We start from the raw sequence: 19,244 nt of genomic DNA on the forward strand, positions 1-19,244 counted from the left end.
TAGGGATAGATCGATTTGTCGGCTGGGCCAATTCGGCTCCGATATTCAGTGTTTGGACGAATATCGGCGTCTGCCTTTTTTTAAAAAATGGCTGGCCAATCATAAATCAATCTAACTTCAAGGAACTATTCATTTAAAAATTCAGTTAACTATGAGATTCTACCGACCCTGGGAACACTCTGCACTTTTTGATTTTGTTTGAAATCAAAACAAAGATAGGAAATGTTAACATTTTTGTCATTTTGAAATTTTTGACAACTTGATTTAATGTAGAAAACTATTTGGAACTATTGTTTAAGTTTTCATTTAACTTTTGAAGACATGTTGACGCTGGGAGCTCCCTTTTGGTTAGAATGTTACAACAAAGATGTATTTCGACAAACGTTTATAATAATAATAATAAAAAAAAAAACATTTTGCACGTCTGAAAATTTGTTTTATAGACGTACGCTTAAAAACGTAAGCGTTTCCTTTTCTTTTTTTTTTTGATTGTGACGCCAATATTTTTTGCAGAAAATTTATATCGGCTCCAAATATCGGTTATCGGCCTCCTTGACTACTAACAATGGGTATCGGTCGTGGGAAAAAAAAACATATCGGTCTATCTCTAGAGTTTATTGTACGTGCTCTCTCTGTGCTTGCTTGCATTTTCTTCAGTTACTCTGAATTCCTCCCACATCCCAATAAGAGACTAACGATTCAAACAAAACTAAACTGCCCGTAGATGTGAATGTGAGTGGTCATTTGTCTATGTGTCCCTACGACTGACTGTTGACGAGTTAAGTGCAGGGTATAAGCCTCTTCTCGCGCTCAATCGACTGGATTAGGCGTCAGTTACCCGCAAAGCCAATGAGGATATGGACTCACGGATGGATGGGAAAGCCTGAAAAAACCCTTTTGTGGAAATGTCATTCCTTATTTGTGATCTAATATTTGTTTCATGTTCTCTGCTTTTACAGTCTCATAATGTGATGCCGTAGCTCTTCGAACACCGGTTCATCGTAACCAACGTGGATCCACTGAACTCCCTAAGGTTGCGTCACCCGTCAGAGCTCCGACATGGATTTTTTCGACGACCCCAACCTCTTCGGTGGAGGTCTGGAAGGGGTGGATGTGGACGGCTTCCCTTCAGCTCCTTCGTTTGTGGATGAGCTCAATCTCGGCGCAGATTTTGAGCCCATCCAAGTGGAGCCTCTCGCTTCCGGGAAAAACCAAGCCATGATGCTGCCGGTGTCTTCCACATCCACTCAGCAAGCCATGCCCTCTTACAGTCAGCAGATGGGGCACTATGTTGGAATTAAGGCGCAGAATCCTGTTGCGCCGCCATTTTCCGGTCCTGGGGGTACAGGCGGTGTGGCTGCAGAGCAACAGGGCCGGTACCACAATGGCCCCGTGAGCCAAGTACCTCAATCCAACGGCTTGTTCTTCAACAGCGGCAGCCCGATGTGGGGGAATCAGGACCAGAATGGTAACATGTACCACCCTCTGTCGCAGCAGCAGCTGTACAACCAGCAAATGAATGTCGGACAGCAACAAACGCATCATCCGCAACAGCACAGACTACGTCAGGAGCAGCAAAGGCAACAGCTGTTCAACCAGGGCCAACATCCGCCAATGAACATGCAGGCCATGCCGTTGGAGCAACGGCACCATCACGGCTTCCCCTTCCACCAGGGGAGCCAGCCTCGGAGCCAGCAGCACATCCACCAGAGTCCACAGCAGGCCCGGCACCAGCTCGCTGCGGCGGCAGCGAGGTTTCACTCGGCAGTTGCGCCAAGTCCAAATGACCCTCTGCCGGTAACTTGCATGCAGCAGCAACAGAAGCGCAACTTCTCTTGCAGATTAGGAATGGCTGAAAATAACCCACCCATGGATTCGTCACCTTTGGTTCACTCGCTGCCCACTTACTCCGCGAGTTCTGTCACCACTTACCAACCGGCTCAGTACCCTTCCTACCCCGGAGAGTCGGAAATGGGCTGTCTGAGTCGGCCGCCTTTGTCCTCTGGCTCGGCGGCGGGCCGAGCCGCCGCCGCCGCCGCCGCCGCCACTCCCCTCGCGGCCGCTCTGCCCGAGCTCCCGGGGGCAGCGTGTCTGTTTCCATCTGCATCAGTTATGGGTCAGCAGACCTCAGTTAACCGGGCAGAGGAATGTCATTTTCAGGCTTTGCGCTGTCGCGGAGAAACGCAGGGAAGCAACAAGTTGTCCGAGATGTTCGGGGAATCGATGAGCTGCTACCCGAGCGTGGCCCAGCAGTTGCCCTCTGAGCGGCCTCAGCGCTGCGGGGCCATCAGCGCCAACGGATACCCATCCCTAGGGGACAACCTCTTGGCATCAGAGGCTCAGGATAGAGATTTGGCAGGGTTGGAGCCCCCCGACCTCTTGCCTGATTTTCTGCCCCAGCTGGAGGTCGCGCTCAGCCAACCGGATCAATCTAACGGTTCCTGGGCCGATTCCAACCAGGCGTGGGGGCACGAGCACAGGACACAAACACCTGTTGGACAAAAGGAAGAAGAGGTAATACAGTTTTTATTTCATTTTTTTTAACGTAGGCGTTACGTTTGGAAAGTTATTAAGAAGAGCATCGTTTTTTGTGGTTAGCACTCGGCAAAGTTCTGACCGGAAACGCTCACTGTTGAAAATTTTAGGTTATTATTTAGTAGACTCCAAATTGCTTGTTAATACAAAGGCAAGCATCAACTGTTGATTTGATTGTATGTATCAGCCTCGTGATTGGCAGGGGAATTGGTCCAGAGTGTAGGCCAGGTATGGGCAAGGCCAGTTCTGGAGGGCTGCCTCCTCTAATACACCTGATTCAAATCCTCAATATCGTTTATCAGGCTTCCAGGGTTCCCCCATCTGTGGTCCCTTCTCAAGGTTTCTCATTTTTCCCCAGATGGGGTTTGTGAGTCTTTCCTTGCCCTACTGGGGGTTAAGATCGAGGGATGTTGTTAATATTTGTCAACTGTGGGCGTGTGGAGCCCTCTGAGACTTTTTTGTGATTAAGGGCTATATAAATAAATTGGACTTGATTTGGCAGGAGGGAAACATCTAAAACACGCAGTATAGGATAGTAGCTCCCGGTACCCAGGGATTGGCTCTTACGGAGTTTTTCCTGTCTCAAACTGAGGCAGAGGTGGTACCATCCTGACCATGCGGCATGTTGTGCACGTATTCTGTAAATTCAACTGTCAACCGCTTTCTTTTCCAGGCAACATACTGTCGGTTAAGGGTTCCGATAAGAATAAGACTATTATCATGTTATCCCTAAAAAAACCCCCCAAAAAACAGTTGTTATCTTTAACTATCAAAACTGTATTATTGTAGTTTTTGTAAGTTTACGAGTTGAGTGTGTTTAGGTACTACCAACTTTAATATGCTTTGTCTTCTCTTCTGCTGCTTTGTGAATGGCCGTCAGGTCATGTCATTTGAATGTGCGCAGCCTGTAGTTGGTTGATGGCTGTCTCACTCGGCAGGCAGCGATTGCCTGCTGTATTGGAGCACAGTGCTCTTGGCATAAATAGTGCATGCCTTCCTCAATATGCCTGAGCCAGGTAAATTGATTGAGCCACTGCTTTTTCAAGCCACTGGCTCTGTGTTTTTGAGAAGGTGTGGAAAGAGGAATAAAAACACGTTGCAATTGGGTACACGTTGGCTCTGCGTTGTTACACTCCTAATTGGAAACGGATTTAAGTACCCTCGCCTCGCCTCCTCGTCCTGTCCTGCATTCTGGCCCTCGCTATCACCAGTCGCTTGTGAACGACTTTCAGACGCGACACAAATTTCCACATGTCGTCACCACTATAAATGATGACATTAACTGCCTGTTACGTTAATTCCTCTGCTTTGTTTCATCCGGGCTCTTGACTTTCCTCCTCATGAGATCGCTTTTTAAGGTTGTGGCTAATTTTGCCTGCCATATGTGCGGCGCTAAAAATCCTAAATATTACTTTGACAGGAAGGAAACTTTTCAAAAAATAAACACGACACATTTGGATGCGCAAAAAAAAAAAAAAAAAAGCTGCCAATATTTACCTGTTTGTACAGGTATTCGATCTGTTTCTTCTTTGGTAGTTGCTTCAGGTCTTTCCGGCGCAGTGCTGTTGCTGTAGCGCCTCCATAACTGCAGTTAAAATACGTTGCTGCCGCAAAGGGACGTCAATCGCTCAATCAACACAGCTGGAGCTTGACTTTGTGTTGAGCAATATCAATGCCTCTGGCTGGGGGCGGCACAAAATTAGCTGGAGGCAGCAGCCGCCGCGCAATTTTGAACGAAAAACCCTCGTATGTTACATCCAAAACTACAATGCACTAATTAAGACAACTGTCAGTCATAATACATGACCTTGCAGTGTGCATGCGCGCCAAGAGAGTATAAGTTTGGGAGTTTTTCTGTGACTTTGGAGTGACTTTTAATGTCCTGCGCTTTGGATGCTACACATTTTATGAACGGTCAATGAAACTGCAGCAACGCTACTACTACATTGCGATAGGATGTTTCCGTCACCTGCAAATACTCATTTTCGGCGTTGATCGAGGATCGTCGATGTAAACATATGACATTACAATATACACCACAACAACTGCAAAAGTTGCCCCCTCTATCAGTGCTAAGATGGCCTCCGTGTAGATAAATGTCATAAAATGGCATTTCCCCCACTTTGTTCACATTGCAAGAACATTTCTGTTCTTCCCGGGGTGTAATGGACGTCAATCTGACCGGTCGCGTAATGTTTAACTAGCTCTGCCCAGATAAAACGCACTGACGTCTAGCGGGGAATGGTCTCGTTTGGGCGGGAGGGCAAGCGAAAGCCTTCAGAAGATGACGATTAAGACGACCGTCCGTCCAGCCAGGCTTGTCTATCTTCCCCGTACACCGACAGCAGGTCAGGCCTGATTAGGCTAAGAGTGGAGTGTCTTCAGGACTTAGCTGTAAGCATACTTAGGGCTATATCAAGATGTGGGTCAGGGCAAGCCAGGAGCACACTGGAGTGGAGTGTGGGGGGAGGTTGCACGCTGTTGTGGTAGCCGCCACACTGGCCGCGAGTGCAGGCGCACGCATGAGCGAGGCAAGGCTGTTGGAGGAGGAGGAGTGGGGGGGGGTGCGGGTGGGGGGGGGGGGGTTCGAAAAAGTGTGGCTGAAGGAGAGCACTCCGGGGAGGGGGGGAAGGGGAGACGAGCAGAGCAGCAGCTCATGGAAAAAGACGGACAGCTTAGGGAAGAAAGGGAGGGAATGAGACAGCAAAGAAGAGCATGAGTGGGAGAAAATAAATGAGGGGTGGGTCGGGGGAGATGCTGGGTGATTGCCTGAGCTGGCTGTAACAGGCTTCAGGCAGATCCGGATCTTTACTTGACGAGTTACCTAGCAGCATCCACGGAGACATGGGCGGCGACACACGTCAGGAGGCGAAATCAGCCGAAGTCTAAGCACGCTCGCGCGAATTTTGACGAGGTGGTGTGGTCGTTTTACTTTTCACACACACAAAAAAAGAACGTACGTACGGAAAGGCATAAAACCTTGCAAAAGTCGTTGACCTTATACAATACACCTGCACAAGAATGCATGCCTGTAGCTTTTAACCGGCTGGATTTAGAGTGTCGAGGTTACGAACCACGCATAAAGAATAATTTTGGGCAGCGCTGTAAGAATATGAATGACGGTCATTAATTATGGCTTTACGACTGCGTTAGGCACATCGGTTAGTGATATTCTGCGATGCCTTCCAATTTCGTACAAATTCGGGTTACACTGCTACGATAGGAACAGAAGATCAACTTTAGTGTCTCGAGGCGGCTTTCTCTGGTACGAATCAGTTGAAGAGTAAACATCTTAAAGGTGGACCGTTCGGGGGAAATGTTTATGTTCACCAAAAAAAAAAAAAAAATCCCAAACATACCAAAATGTGTCACAATTGTTTTTCCATACAAAATACTTTAGTATTTAAGTATAATTTTAGTACTGCTGGTTAGTGATGGAGTATGGCCCACTTCAAATTTTGTATTTTATTACCACCGTAGGAATGGATCCTGAATTTGGAATCGGACCTCGTCCAAATATAATAATAATAATAATAATAATAATAATACTAACCATATTCGAACAAAAATATCTGCCAATGTGATTACAAAGTGATCAGATACACTGTGCCAAAGTGGGCTTTGCATCATCTGAATATGCCTGTCAATGCCGTATTCGTACACGTCTACCCAAACATTCCTGGTGAAGAATTTTACAAACAGGTGATAAATCATGACTACAGCGAATTTATAGATTAAATACAGGAGGCCCTCGGTTATCGACAGCGTTCAAATTTTACAGCGACGCACCCGAGTCTGAATGCCAGAGGCATAGCACCAGTACGCTAACGCAGTAGTAGTCGTAATAGTCAATCCATCCATCAGTATTTGTATGAAAAACACTTTTACAACCATCAAATCAAAAACGGTAAATACCGTGGTGAATGTGCCTTCTTGTGCCAGGTGACTTTGTTTTCTAACTTCGCTGCACGACCTACGTCATCGCACGATGTTCAGAACCTTGAAATGTCATACGTTGGGACGGACTCATTGTACTGCTCGTCCAAAGCTGTTGATGAATTTGTAAAGTTGGTTTGTTTCCCCCATGGTTCAGTTTTAAAAAAAAAACTATAGAAAGTCCAAGCAAACCAAACTGTATCACAACCAACTACTTGAAATCACTTTGTTTTGAACCATATTGACACCTCCAACTGGTGCACCGACACTTTCCAGCACCGAAATAACACAGGCCTTGTTCACAATTTGCATGACAATGTGTTGCAGGACCCCTCCCCATACTATTTGTAAACAAACACAATAGGCGGCGCAATAGGCTTACCTTGACCCCAAAATCTCATATAAAGTCACTCTAATGCACTTAAATGAAGCGGCGCAAACAAACAGAAGGGAAAGTGGCAACAGTGACCAGTAATCCAGCCGTACAACGTGTACCAAACAGATTGACCATATGAGCTCTTTTGATGCTCTGTATATTGATCATAAGAAAGAGATGATTAATTTTTTTCCACGCTTTTAATCAGTTCCTATGTGTCCTTGAAAATGATTTGATTAACATTAAGAGTTTATTGTCTTGCTGAATTGAGGCCATTTTTAGGCACTCATCCCATCCGATATACTGCTGGGGTCATGATGGCTTTGGCTTTCATGACCATGACAAGAAGAGGCAGAGCCTGAGCAATTATGGAGGCTTAGAGAACTGGTAGAAAGCTACAGTTGCTTTTTTTACTTTGAAATTTATCTTGTTGCAATCGTGAGTGATGTCATGCACGCTGTTATCGCAACACCTATGATCATGGTACCCTCATTCTGGTCATCAGGAAACGCCTTTTTTTGGTCGCCTCCATAGCTCCCCTTTAATTTTGTCAATCAATTCAACCTATTATGGTCCTCCTTTTTTTGGGGGGGGCGGGGCAAAATATGAGCAATTCGGTGCCAAACAAAAACTGCAAGCATTTTTGTGGAATCCTAGCAAACGAAGATTATTTTGTTGTTTGGTGACCTTTGAAAATGTTGTCAAAGAAATTCAATACCGATCATCTGAAAATGATGTGATTGGAACGGGACAACTGCGCATTTGTCATACTCTCTGACCTGTGCAGATGTATGAAGACCGTTGCCTTATTGGCGGATTTTTCACTTCTGCATAGCTCGATCTGGTCCAGCGGATTGTCTTTCGCGGAAGATGACAGCAGATGGACAAGTCAAAGGGCCTCTGATTGGAGGACAAGAAGGCAAATACACATGATCAGCGATTTGTCAACTTCAAACTCCAAATGCCATTACGGAGTAGCATAGTTGACTGGTCTGTTCAACTCTACCGACCACATCGTTGGATTATGGCCGTCACTTGAAAGTGGCTCTGGACCTAACCTCAGCCTGGAACTTCCCCCAGCCTAGCTCGCAATGTCTTGGGCAGACAGCCAATGTTTGGGTAGCTATGTAAATTAGCCCCACTTATGCATAATGGCGGGACTTGAGTGCAGAATTGCTGGCTCGCGGACACCTTTTAGTCAAAAATAGGCAGATAATATATTTACTTGGTTGTTGAATTTCACACTTGATGGGTGGGCAGACTCTCCAGAGACCTAAGTTTTTGTGTACAGCACAAGACTTTAATTTTGTTTTTCTCTTTAGGATCATGTTTCCATTGACACTGCTGAAGGTATCTGGCCTTAGGCCAGATGTGAATTCATGACCTGCGTATTTCAAATATCCATGCAATGATATCAGAACACAAAGTGAGGTCAACGCAAGGCTTCAGGGGTATAATTTCTTCCATTTTTTTGGTTTCCATTTTTTTCCAGATTTTTGGCTACTGTTTGTTGAGCCAGGATGTGCCTCGGAGTCGATCACAATCTGTGCGCTTCTTTGCCGCGTACCCAAGTGCGACCTCTTTTCAACCGCAACTGGCCAACGCTAGCGTCTTTGTCCTTTATCGAGACCGTTTTGACTGGACCCTTTGTCCGGCCCCCGTGTCGACGCTCGGCCGCTGACTGTGCTAAACATGTGCACTGATTTGTGAAGAGCCTGCTGATGGTGGCGTGTTTGCTGAGCAGGCGAGCCATCGGGGGGTTAGCGGCCCATTCTGCACTCCCCCGCAGTGAATCTGCCTAATTAGGATTGATCACCAAATGCTGCAACAGTCAGCTCACAGGTGTGACGACGAGCCCCTCGGGTTCAAGACAGAGTCATTGTCCTGGGGGGCTGTAGTGAGAGCAGGCATGTCCAAAGTCCGGCCTAGAGTCCAAATGCGGCCCGTATTCAAATTTACACCGGCCCGCAGCTTCTGGCATGAAATTAATAATGTGTTTCCCGTCAGTGCTGTTGATCACAGTAGAAAATACGCATGTCAAAAAAATCGATGTTATATTTCACCAGATGATGTTAGCAGACCCGTGGCTGCACTCTCGGGTGCTTTCGGAAATGCTCTTTGAGCGCGCTCTGCCTTTCTGAACACACCACTCTCAAAGCCGTGTTAGGTGTCAGAGTGAACCCCTCGGTGCATGACCTTTTGTGTGGCCCGTTCCAGTGCATTTCTAAAAGAAAAAGAACGTTGACAGAGAGGGCCGTTGCTTCCACGACAACTCGAAATTGGCATACAGCATTTACAACCATGAATTACTCAAAGGGCTGCTTTTAACCAGTATATTTATTTTAATAAATGTTTTTATCCATCCATCCATTATCTGTACCGCTTCTCCTCACAAGGGTCGCGGGGCGTGCTGGAGCCTATCCCAGCTGTCTTTGGGCAGTAGGCGGGGGACACCCTGAACTGGTTGCCAGCCAATCGCAGGGCACACAGAGACAAACATCCGCACTCACAATCACACCTAGGGGCAATTTAGAGTATCCAATCAACTTACCATGCATGTTTTTGGAATGTGGGAGGAAACCGGAGTGCCCGGAGAAAACCCACGCAGGCACGGGGAGAACATGCAAACTCCACACAGGGAGGCCGGAGCCGGGATCGAACCCGCGACCTCTGAACTGTGAGGCGGACGTGCTAACCAGTCGACCACCGTGCCGCCTAAATGTTTTTATATTATATTATATTATATTATTCACAAAGCAACTGTGTCTGCCTAGTTCGCCAAGTGATTGTGGCTGTTTTCAAGAAATTTAATATCAAGAGTCATTACAGACAAAACAAATTACGACAAGGTGACTGGTAATGAATGCCATAAAACATGAAAGCAACTGGAACAATGGTCGCCCCCCCTCCCCCCTCACACACACACATTTTCACCTGTTTGGACACCCCTGACCATTTCACACGTAGGCAGTTAACAGTGTTTTTATCGAAGACGTTGGGGGGAAAAAAAACCGTATTTCTATTGTTTGTGTGGTCGCTGATGCACGTTAACTACCCTAATTTCCACTACAGGATAATGGTGTGTTCCTGTTAGAGGGTCAGTTTTGCGATACGGCTACACGATACGCGTCAATAACTACGGCAGATTAATCTGTAGATGAGTTTTCATGACCTTCGTGTTTTGGTGATTTTCTTTCAAATGATTTTAGATTGGTTAAACCCAGGACAACAATTTGGCAAAGTTTCCCAATGGATGGAAAATAGAACATTGAGAAAATAGTAAACATCTAAACAACGCCTCGAGTTCAAAGAAATGTTGGAGGGAATTGCACACAGTAGAGAATCTATAACTAAAGTATTGATCTTATGACACTTGAATCAATCAATATCAATAGCAGCTTATTATGGCTGGATCGAGCACGATGCGGGTGCCCCGCTTGTGGGTAAGTGGGTGCTGCCACGCGTCCTCCCCCACCTTGCCTCGCCTGTGGGTGACTGAGGCCGAGCCTGCGCGCTCCTGTCTGCGTCACGCTAGCTTCGCCGCCTGCTGACCTCACAGAGGTTTATATAACTCGGAGGCAACGAACGATCGGAGCGGACGAGCTCGGGCGGGGGCGGCCACGATCAGCCCTGAAAGGCGACACCCAGCGTCGGCTTAATACAACACGACGTGCAGATTTTACACGCAGCTGCCGCGCAGCCCTGTGGAAACCTGCTGCTTCTGTAAGAACCCCCCCCCCCCCCCCCCCCAACCCCCACACCTCTCAAGCCCACTGGCTAAACCTTCCCCTCCCTCGCCGTGTCAAGTTGTCTGCCTGTTTGCACTCGGCCCATCAGCTCCTCTGCTGGGAGGCCCGACAGATAAGAAAGGGCGGGAGGGGGGGGGGGGGGGGATAAGCGGGGGTCACCAGTAAACAGGATGTTAGGCGGTTGAGGCGGAAGAGGCGGGACTATTGGGTGGAAGCGGGGGGAGGAGGGAGGCCGTACTTGACAGAGTGTGTGTGTGTGGAGCATGTGGGAAGCGTCAACTACTGCACCGTAGGTCTGAATTTCAAGTTTTCTCCTTTCGTCTCGTCTGTCCTTTTGCCGTTGTGTTCATTCCGTGGGATGTAAAGGCCAGCGAGTGTTTATTTTGGGCTGAAGTTGAGGGAGTACTTTGTGTCTGTGGCTGGAATGCAAGCAATTGTGACGCGGGGCAATGTTGCTGAACTTGGTTTGACCTGCCACTTGGCGGAGAGAGAATACCACAGTCTCTCTCTCTCCCCTCTCTGTCTCTGGCATCCAAACATAAGTTTGAGGAAAAACCCCTTGGCCGTAATGCAAAGTTGCGCCTAGGAAAAGGTGGCTACTGACAGAGAATAGCTGCCCTCTGACCTTGTGTTTACAGCAGAACCCTTTTTCCTATCAGGGACCGTCACACATGGCCCACAGGTCATATGTTCCCCACTCTAGATTACAGTACAGGAGTACTGCTGCTAACTCCCGCCCAAAATTCTTAACAATAGTCTGTTGTATGCACCCCCACTAGTGTGAACACCGCTGATATGACATTTGTGGAAAACGAGTAAAGCGCTCAAAATCAACCTGTGTTCATCCATCTCAGGGTGCGGCCATTTTGCCACTTGCTGTCGACTGGAAATGACATCACAGTCGCTGAGGGCTCAGGTAACGACCAATCACGGCTGACCTGTTTTCTGAATCTGAGCTATGATTGGTCGTTATCTGAGCCCTGAGGGTGTGTGATGTCATTTTCAGTCGACAGAAGTGACAAAATGGCCGCCTCCGGGGATGGCTAAAAATGGGTGGATTTTGTTGCTTGACTCAACTTCCATAAACATAATATTAATCAGAATGCTGTGTTTCAACTAGTGGGACTCCATAGAACATATTCTTAAAAAAATATATGTTTGGGTTTGACTTCCGCTTTAAAGCTGCGTTGCATGCTGCTCTCTTGGATGGTAACTGGTTCGACCGTCTGCCGTGGGTCGCGCTCGGCTCCGAAAGATATTTTTAATGCCGCTCCCGCCGAGTTGATGCTCAGTCATCCAATCCACATTCCTGGTGAATTTTTAGCATACCTTATGGTCTTTTTCCTATTCGCCAGGGGAGCCCTAACTCCTGCCCCCTAACTCCGCAGAAATGAGGACCTTGCTTTTCACCCGGCAAGAATGTAGGTGGGGCCAGGGTTGGAGACTGTTGGCGCAATATTGTGATTATTCATTTCTTGATTGTTGGCAGTCTGGAAGTAGACATGTTTACATTCAACATGCGTTCCTTTATCTTGCCACAAGCTCGTCTTTAGATTATTGTTAATGGCAAGGTGTCTTTGACACGAGTCAGTGAAGAATGCGACTAAATTCTCATAATAACGGCTGACTGTTTTGTGTGTGGTTCATCGATTGCATTACTTTTCAGGATGGCATCCATCCACCTCTGAACATGAGAAATATTTAATAGTCCAATGAGAAACCAACTGGGGACACCAGTCGGGCATGTCACTCTGAGTGGCAGCTCACCAGCTAAATAGCTGTCCAACTTGTGTGTTGACCGTTGAAGAATTTAACGCAGCTGAAACACCTGTATTGTATTTATCGGCACTAATCATGCCAGTTTGTAAGCACATACTTTTGTTTGATCTCTTTGATTGTTTGATCCGACTAAGTTTTTACTTTGAGTCAATTCAGAATAGGTCAATATTTATTTTGAACTTGGCATATTGTCTTTCCACCACAGAGCGGCCTGCCATCATATTGACTTATTGGCATACTTTTTCACTGTGCTGTATATGTTCTCAAATTGTTTTGTTTTTTTTACTTAGTATGTCCAATTTGTTTTGTCAAAAAAAAAAAATGTAAATATCAGACAAAGATAACTCAAGGTAAGATAAAATGCAGTCTTTAAATCTAAACTTTCATCTTATCAATCCATGGAATATTGTCCCAGAAGTCTTGGTAATCATTCAGATGTATTTTTATTTTTTTTTTTGGTAAATGTAAGAGCCTTTATGTTTTTTTTTTTTGGTCAGCAGAGGTTTTCGCCGTGGAACTCTGCCATGGGTGTCATTTTTGCCCCCGTCTCATATCATGACCACTGAGCTTCACTAAGGCAAGCGAGGTCTGCAATTCTTAAGCAGTTCTCTCAGGTTCCTTTGTGACCTCCTGGATGGGTCGTCGCTGTGCTCTTGGCTTCATTTTTTTAGGCCAGCTGTTGACCTGTTCCATATTTACTCTCTTTTTGGATAATGGCTCGCATCGTGGTTCGTTGGAGTCCTAAATCTTGAGCAACGGCGTTGTAACCCTTTTCACTTTGATAGACGTCAATTACCTTGTTTCGCATCTGTCCCTGAATTTATTTGGATTGTAGCATTTATTTGCAGGTTTATTTTATTTATTTATTTATTTATTTATCTTTAAAGATCTTTTGGCTGACTTCATTTTGTCAAACAGGTTTCATTTAAATAATTTCTTGATTGAACTGGCCTGGAGGTAATCAGGCTTGGGTGTGGTTAGTGAAAGTGAACTCGGCGTTCCAAAAAATGTGATTAGCCACAATTCATTTATGATTTACAAAATGGCGCAAATACCTCTGTATGCAGGGCCAAGTTGCTTTAAAAACTGCACTTGATCTTTACGTGTGTTGTCTTCATCTGATATCTACATTTCTGTGATGAACTTAAATATTTAAGTTGGGAAACTTAAAAAAAAAAAAAAAAAAAGAATTTGAGGAGCAGACAAATGGTTTTTCATGCCACTGTACTGTATTATAATTTAGCACACATTTATTACAATATACATGACTCAAAAGGGTCTCTGCCTACTTGGTAAAATACATATGCACTACCTCATTACCGGTATATATATTTTGTGCTTCCATAATGTTAAGGCCTGTTTTACGCAACAATCCTGCACAAACGGCCAGTCAATCAGATCTGTGACCGTGTGTATTTTTGCCGCCCAGTGACGGATTACTGGACACAACTGTGTGTTGTATATAAAATTCTCGTCAGACAGTGGCAATTAATCAAAATTCAATTACAATTACGATTATTACACGCCACGATTCCAAAATTGACATAACTGTTAAAAATCTATTCATATATCGTCGCTGTCATGTGAAAAACACGTATCTTTTTTTTCCCATTTTCTTATTTTTACACAAATCATGTTTCCGCGTTACAGACATTGCATTAAAGTGAAAATTAAAAAAGTTTCCAAAATTGTTATTCACAGGACAGCGACGATATGTTTGTTTACACAAGGAAATCATACTTGAATTTATACATTTGCACCTTTGCTTTTATTTTATAACAACAAATTAATGTAATTAATGTTGTTTGGTCCAAAAGTAAACTTGCATAGTGTTAATTGTTTATACAAAAAAATAACTGATTATTTGAATAATCGTGATTTCGATTATTACCCCCCCCCCAAAAAAAATCATGACTAATATTTTTTTCATCATCGAGCAGCCCTATCTGATATTACCTCAGAAAACAGAACATTTGCTGGTCAACTTCAGTCCTCTTTCTGTTTGAGTACCTTTCACATGGAACCACTTTCCCGGCTTTGACAAACAGGGGTTGCACAGGCCCCCCTCACACCTCTGTTACAGTTTTGAAACTATGCAGAGTGTGTGCCATGTGCCAGGGAATAAACTTTATCCGCCCTACAGAACGCAAGTGTTTTAATATTGGCGGCGATATGGACTAAAGTATGCAATTATTTCCATCTTCCAATTTATCATGTTTGCCTGTCAGGCATGCTTCAAGTCGGGCTCCTTCACCTCCAGAGGAGGTGACACCTGCCTCGGATTTCACATCTTTTGGAAATGAGAGAGAATTTCCTGTTGGAACATGTGAATCTTCCTGGAACGTGTTCATTCTGCACATGGCTCTTTAAAGGTGTCCCCACAAATCCCCCCACCCCCGATTGCCCCCCCCCCCCCACCCACCACACCCCCATGGCTGTGCTGTAATAAACGGAGGAGTTGTAAAGTAGCTGAATTCCTCACTACCTCAACACCCATCCTTTCTGTCGTCTTTTGGCATACTAATGCAATGTTTCTGCCAAATAGTACAGTTAAGTTTGCTTTTATGCGGAACATTTTGGAACAGGTTTTGCCTTTTCCACCTCGAGGAATAACGGCTTTCTTAAACGCAACACAGAACAGCGCGAACAATCTCCGTAAATAAGTGACACAAAACATTGTAAATTTGACTAGCCAATGAATGGAATCGGGCATAGAGCATTCTATTGTGTGGGAAAATTGACGATCAATTAGTACGTTTTAAAAAAAATTATTATTAGTTTATGAAATGAGCTTGCCTCATTTGCCTCCAATTTTGCATCAGTTGATTCAAGACACGATTCATCAACAATAAGAAAATTGAACAATAAAGGTCACATGATGTGTTTTTCACATGACAGCGACAATATATATATATATATATATATATATATATATATATATATATATGCGCGCATAGGGTTACACTGTCCCACTGTAATTTTCGTGACAGAATTAAAAAAAATTAAGAGAGGAAAAAAATTAACATTTATGTTAAATTGTTCTGGAAGTGGATTTCTATAGGTTGGCAGCTCTTAGTCTTAGACGTATCACAAACTTGCTCCTTATCTGTGAACATTACTCTAATTTAATGATTTTGATTAGAACCATTTAATTGCCTAAAATTGTTCCTCCCGCTTTAGTTAGCGGGCTTTACTGACCGTGAAACAGGCCTGCATTTAGAGTGCTAAAGCTTAATAAACGATCTGGAATGGGTCCCACTCTTCTGTATAATTTGCACAGTTTATGGACATCGCCAGTCTTGCTACCAGTCCTCTAAAGTTAAACGACAGACCTTTAATCTTTCTGACTGAAGACCTCTCCATATCTGACGCTTTACAATGCAGGGACAGTTGCCCTAATTAGAGCGTCTACTCGCTATTCAAGTCAAGTCGCGGATGTTTTTTAAAGATATTTGAGAAAACAATTTACTATCATAAGAAAAACTGAACTGAACTACGCCACAAAGGCTGGTTTTACACTACGGTGTTTGCTCTCTTTATCACTGTTTGCGCCTCTGCTTTATAGAGTTAAAAAAATAAAATAAATGTGTATATATATATATATATATATATATATATATATATATATATATATATATATATATAAGCAATCTTATTTGTGGGTTTTTACAGTATACTCACTGTAATTCATTTGCATGTGAGAAAGCAGAGCTACAGTCTAATACCAAATGTATCCTCATTAAACGCTATAGTTAGAATAGCAAAGACGTCTGAGACTAAATTCTAACTTAAACCAAGCTCTTTTCTTAGTCTTGTCCAGGCCAACTCAACAGTGTGTAACATTATTTGTCTCAGTTCTTGATGCTTGTGGAGTGACTTATGTGCAATTTGGGAATCTTGCAGTATGTGTCTGGGTTGTTTTTTTTTTTTCATGTGTTGCATACAGCAAAGATAGTGTACTTTCAAATGTACATAAAAATAGTTGGTCAAAAATATCACATCTATCAAAATTGGGCGCATAGGCCTGCTGTGTAAATGCATCCAAAGGCTTTTTTTATTTTTTATTTTTTTTTTAGCATTCTACATTTTATGCTTAGGCAGTCCACAGTCCACACTTGAATAGTTTGTACTCAATAGATACTTGTGACAAAAGTAGTCATTTAATTGCGCTTTAAATCCTTCGTTTAAAGCTCTTCTCAACAATGAAATTCTGATCACGTGGACCCTTTCCCTTCTATACCTTACAATGCGTCGCTGATGGTGTAGTGGTACACACGCCTGAGTTGTGTGCGGGCAGCGTGGGATGGGATCCTGCTCGGTTACAGTGTCTGTGTGTGCCCTGCGACTGGCTGGCGACCAGTTCAGGGTGCGGTCTGCCTTTCGCCCATTGTCAGCTGGGATAGGCTCAGCACCTCCCCGTGACCCTGTACAGGCTAAGCGGTGTGGAAGGTGACACATGACACACCTTACAATGCTTCTCACAGTCCCCCCCTAGTGTTCAGTTTGACCATGACACTGTGAGCAGCTCCAACCTGTCACAGCACACTGAGCACACAGCGAATTTTGCAGGTGCACAAAGTTGTATACGTCCTACAGTACTGTACTGTAAATTAGACGTGAAACTGAACAGGATAAGCGGTATTGAAAATGGAAAGAAGGACGTATGTCAACGTTGTCATCTTCCAACAGCTCTAAATGGCTGGCGGGTAGCGGGCCATTATGTAAATGTGCTGCACAGAGAGGTTTATTGTGGTTGGCACAGGCGGCATCTGCACAAACTGGCACTGGACAAGTCCATCTCTGGCACGTGGCCACCGGCCCGGCGTTCGAACCGAGCCCGTTGAATGTGACATTGCCGAGCGCTTGCACCGCTTCGCCCGTGCCGTGATTGCGTCTGGGCGCTCACAGCAGAGTAGGCCACATAGCAGAGGGGGTCCAGCGCAATGATCATGCACCGATGGGCTTTCGCAGCTTCTCCGGGGGAGGGGTTGTGCGCTTAGCCTCAGCTGTTTTACCGTACCTCGTGACTTGAGGTAAAGAATCATCAATATGCACTCTTGCGTTGAATTAGCCGAGGAAGCTGCGTGTCTTCTTGTTGACTTTCATATATCTTGCAAATTTGACATATCAACATATCTAGAAACTTCCCTGTGGGTGACTGACGAAGTCAGCTGTGTGGTGGTCACAGTTGCCCGTCACCCCGATGAGGACGAGCGGTGTAGAAAGTGGCTGGATGGCTGTGTCCCTGGAAACTGCCCCGTGGTTGACCGGTGACGCGTTTGCCAAAAGTCTGCCTCGGTAGGCTACAGTTGCTTGTGATCCTAATGAGGCGGGGCAGTATAGAAAAGGGAGGCGACCGAGGGATTGGAAATTGCATGAGCAGTTGTTAAGCTCATAATTCTGCACCAATCATTGGGTGGAAATCGATGAGAGTGTGAGAACGCTTCCTAGAAGTCAACACTGAAAACCTTCCTTTTGCAAATTGTTTGTCGTCACAGCTGTAGACCACCGCAGATTTTGAGCAAGAGGAAAGCGTGGACTACGTTTGCATGCAGTCAATATTCGGGTGAAGGTCAAAATTCCAGTTTCTGAAAAGTTGAGAATAACCCGTTGACATGAGATTTAGCGGACAGAGTTACTGCCGCATTTGAATAACCCGATTTAAACAGCAACGCGCGGCCGTCGTGACGCCACTAGACGTCATTTCCGCTTGTTACTTTCGACCGGCAAGAAGACTCGTTATATTCACGTCACTCACCACGGGAATAAAGCAGTCACTTTCCTCCTTCCTCCAAAAGTGTGCTTTTGAGCTGCATCTCTGAGCTTCGCCGTGCTTGTTTACCTCTGCCTGTGTAATTCCGGCGAGTTGCGCGCCAGTCGCGCAGACTTATGCACGCACATATATGTGGGTCTGTATACACACTGTGTCATTTTTGCCGTAAAGACGGAAAATGACGTGAAAATGCAGTGGAGAAATCAATGTATTCAAGTTAAGGCGAGGATAACGAGCATACAAGTACATCCTGTACTACAAAGACCAAGATTCCTTGCGGATTGAGCAAGGGAGAGCCCAGAACACAAACAAATGCCTCGTTTGAAGGAAGGAACCCGTTTCCGTTTACATGACGCAATATTTGGGTTAGAAAAGGGGTAGTAACCCAGCGATCTTGTTTGGGTTTTTAAAAACATTTATAGGTGCATGTAATTAACCCTTGTATGGTGATCGGGCATATGGGACCCGTGTTCAGTTTTTATTTTTTAAAAAAAATGACCCAAGGCATTTCTGAAACCTTCTCCTCATGGTGGTAACACACGGTTATGGAATTTTCTTTTTTTTAATAACATTTTATTTTAAAAAAAAACGAGAAGCACGTTAATTCATGAATGTGATCCAACAAAGGTAAAGAGTAAAATATTAACAATTTTTGCTGTTCACATGACTTGCAATTGAGATGCAGTACACATCTGTTGAGTATTTTAACAGAAAATTATTTGATTGTCTTGTTTTGAAAACCCAAAACTAGCGGGTCCGCCAGACCCATCAACACTGGCTGAGTAACACAAATATGATCACCAAACAAGGGTTAATAATAATAACAATAATAATAATAATAACATATAACACATTTGAACTGATTTATACTTTTCTCTTTTCCGGTGAAATGCAACATTTTAAACAGTTGGAAATGTGCCATAAAAGCACCATTTGCATTTGTTCCTGCTGAGGCTCTCTATCCGAAGAGCCTGGGAGAGTGTGTTTAAATAGACCTTGAGCACAAAAACGTGCCCACCCCTGCTGTAGTCGCTCATTTTCAGTCCCTCTTTTCCCTTTTATAATGGAGATGCTTGCTGTGGAGGAGAGCAAAAAG

The 19,244-nt window shown here is 44.6% G+C and overlaps 1 protein-coding gene across 6 annotated transcripts in view; it reads left to right on the top strand.

Annotated features, from left to right (window-relative positions):
- The window catches only part of chd9 (chromodomain helicase DNA binding protein 9), a 79,138-nt gene that overhangs the window by 6,307 nt on the left and 53,587 nt on the right, over positions 1-19,244 (top strand). For 5 of the 6 annotated variants that reach the window (XM_086026869.1, XM_086026870.1, XM_086026871.1 and 2 more), the window contains one exon: positions 960-2,514. In XM_086026869.1, coding sequence (XP_085882995.1) covers positions 1,060-2,514 — 1,455 coding nt within the window. In that variant the 5' untranslated portion in view covers positions 960-1,059. Of the gene's footprint in view, positions 1-959; positions 2,515-10,819; positions 10,890-19,244 lie in introns of those variants that run through there. The other variant, XM_086026875.1, reaches the window with a different exon arrangement.

Source organism: Filicampus tigris, chromosome 3, assembly GCF_054856515.1.
Source record: "Filicampus tigris isolate MCC_2025a chromosome 3, RoL_Ftig_1.0, whole genome shotgun sequence".
NCBI classification, from domain to species: domain Eukaryota; kingdom Metazoa; phylum Chordata; class Actinopteri; order Syngnathiformes; family Syngnathidae; genus Filicampus; species Filicampus tigris.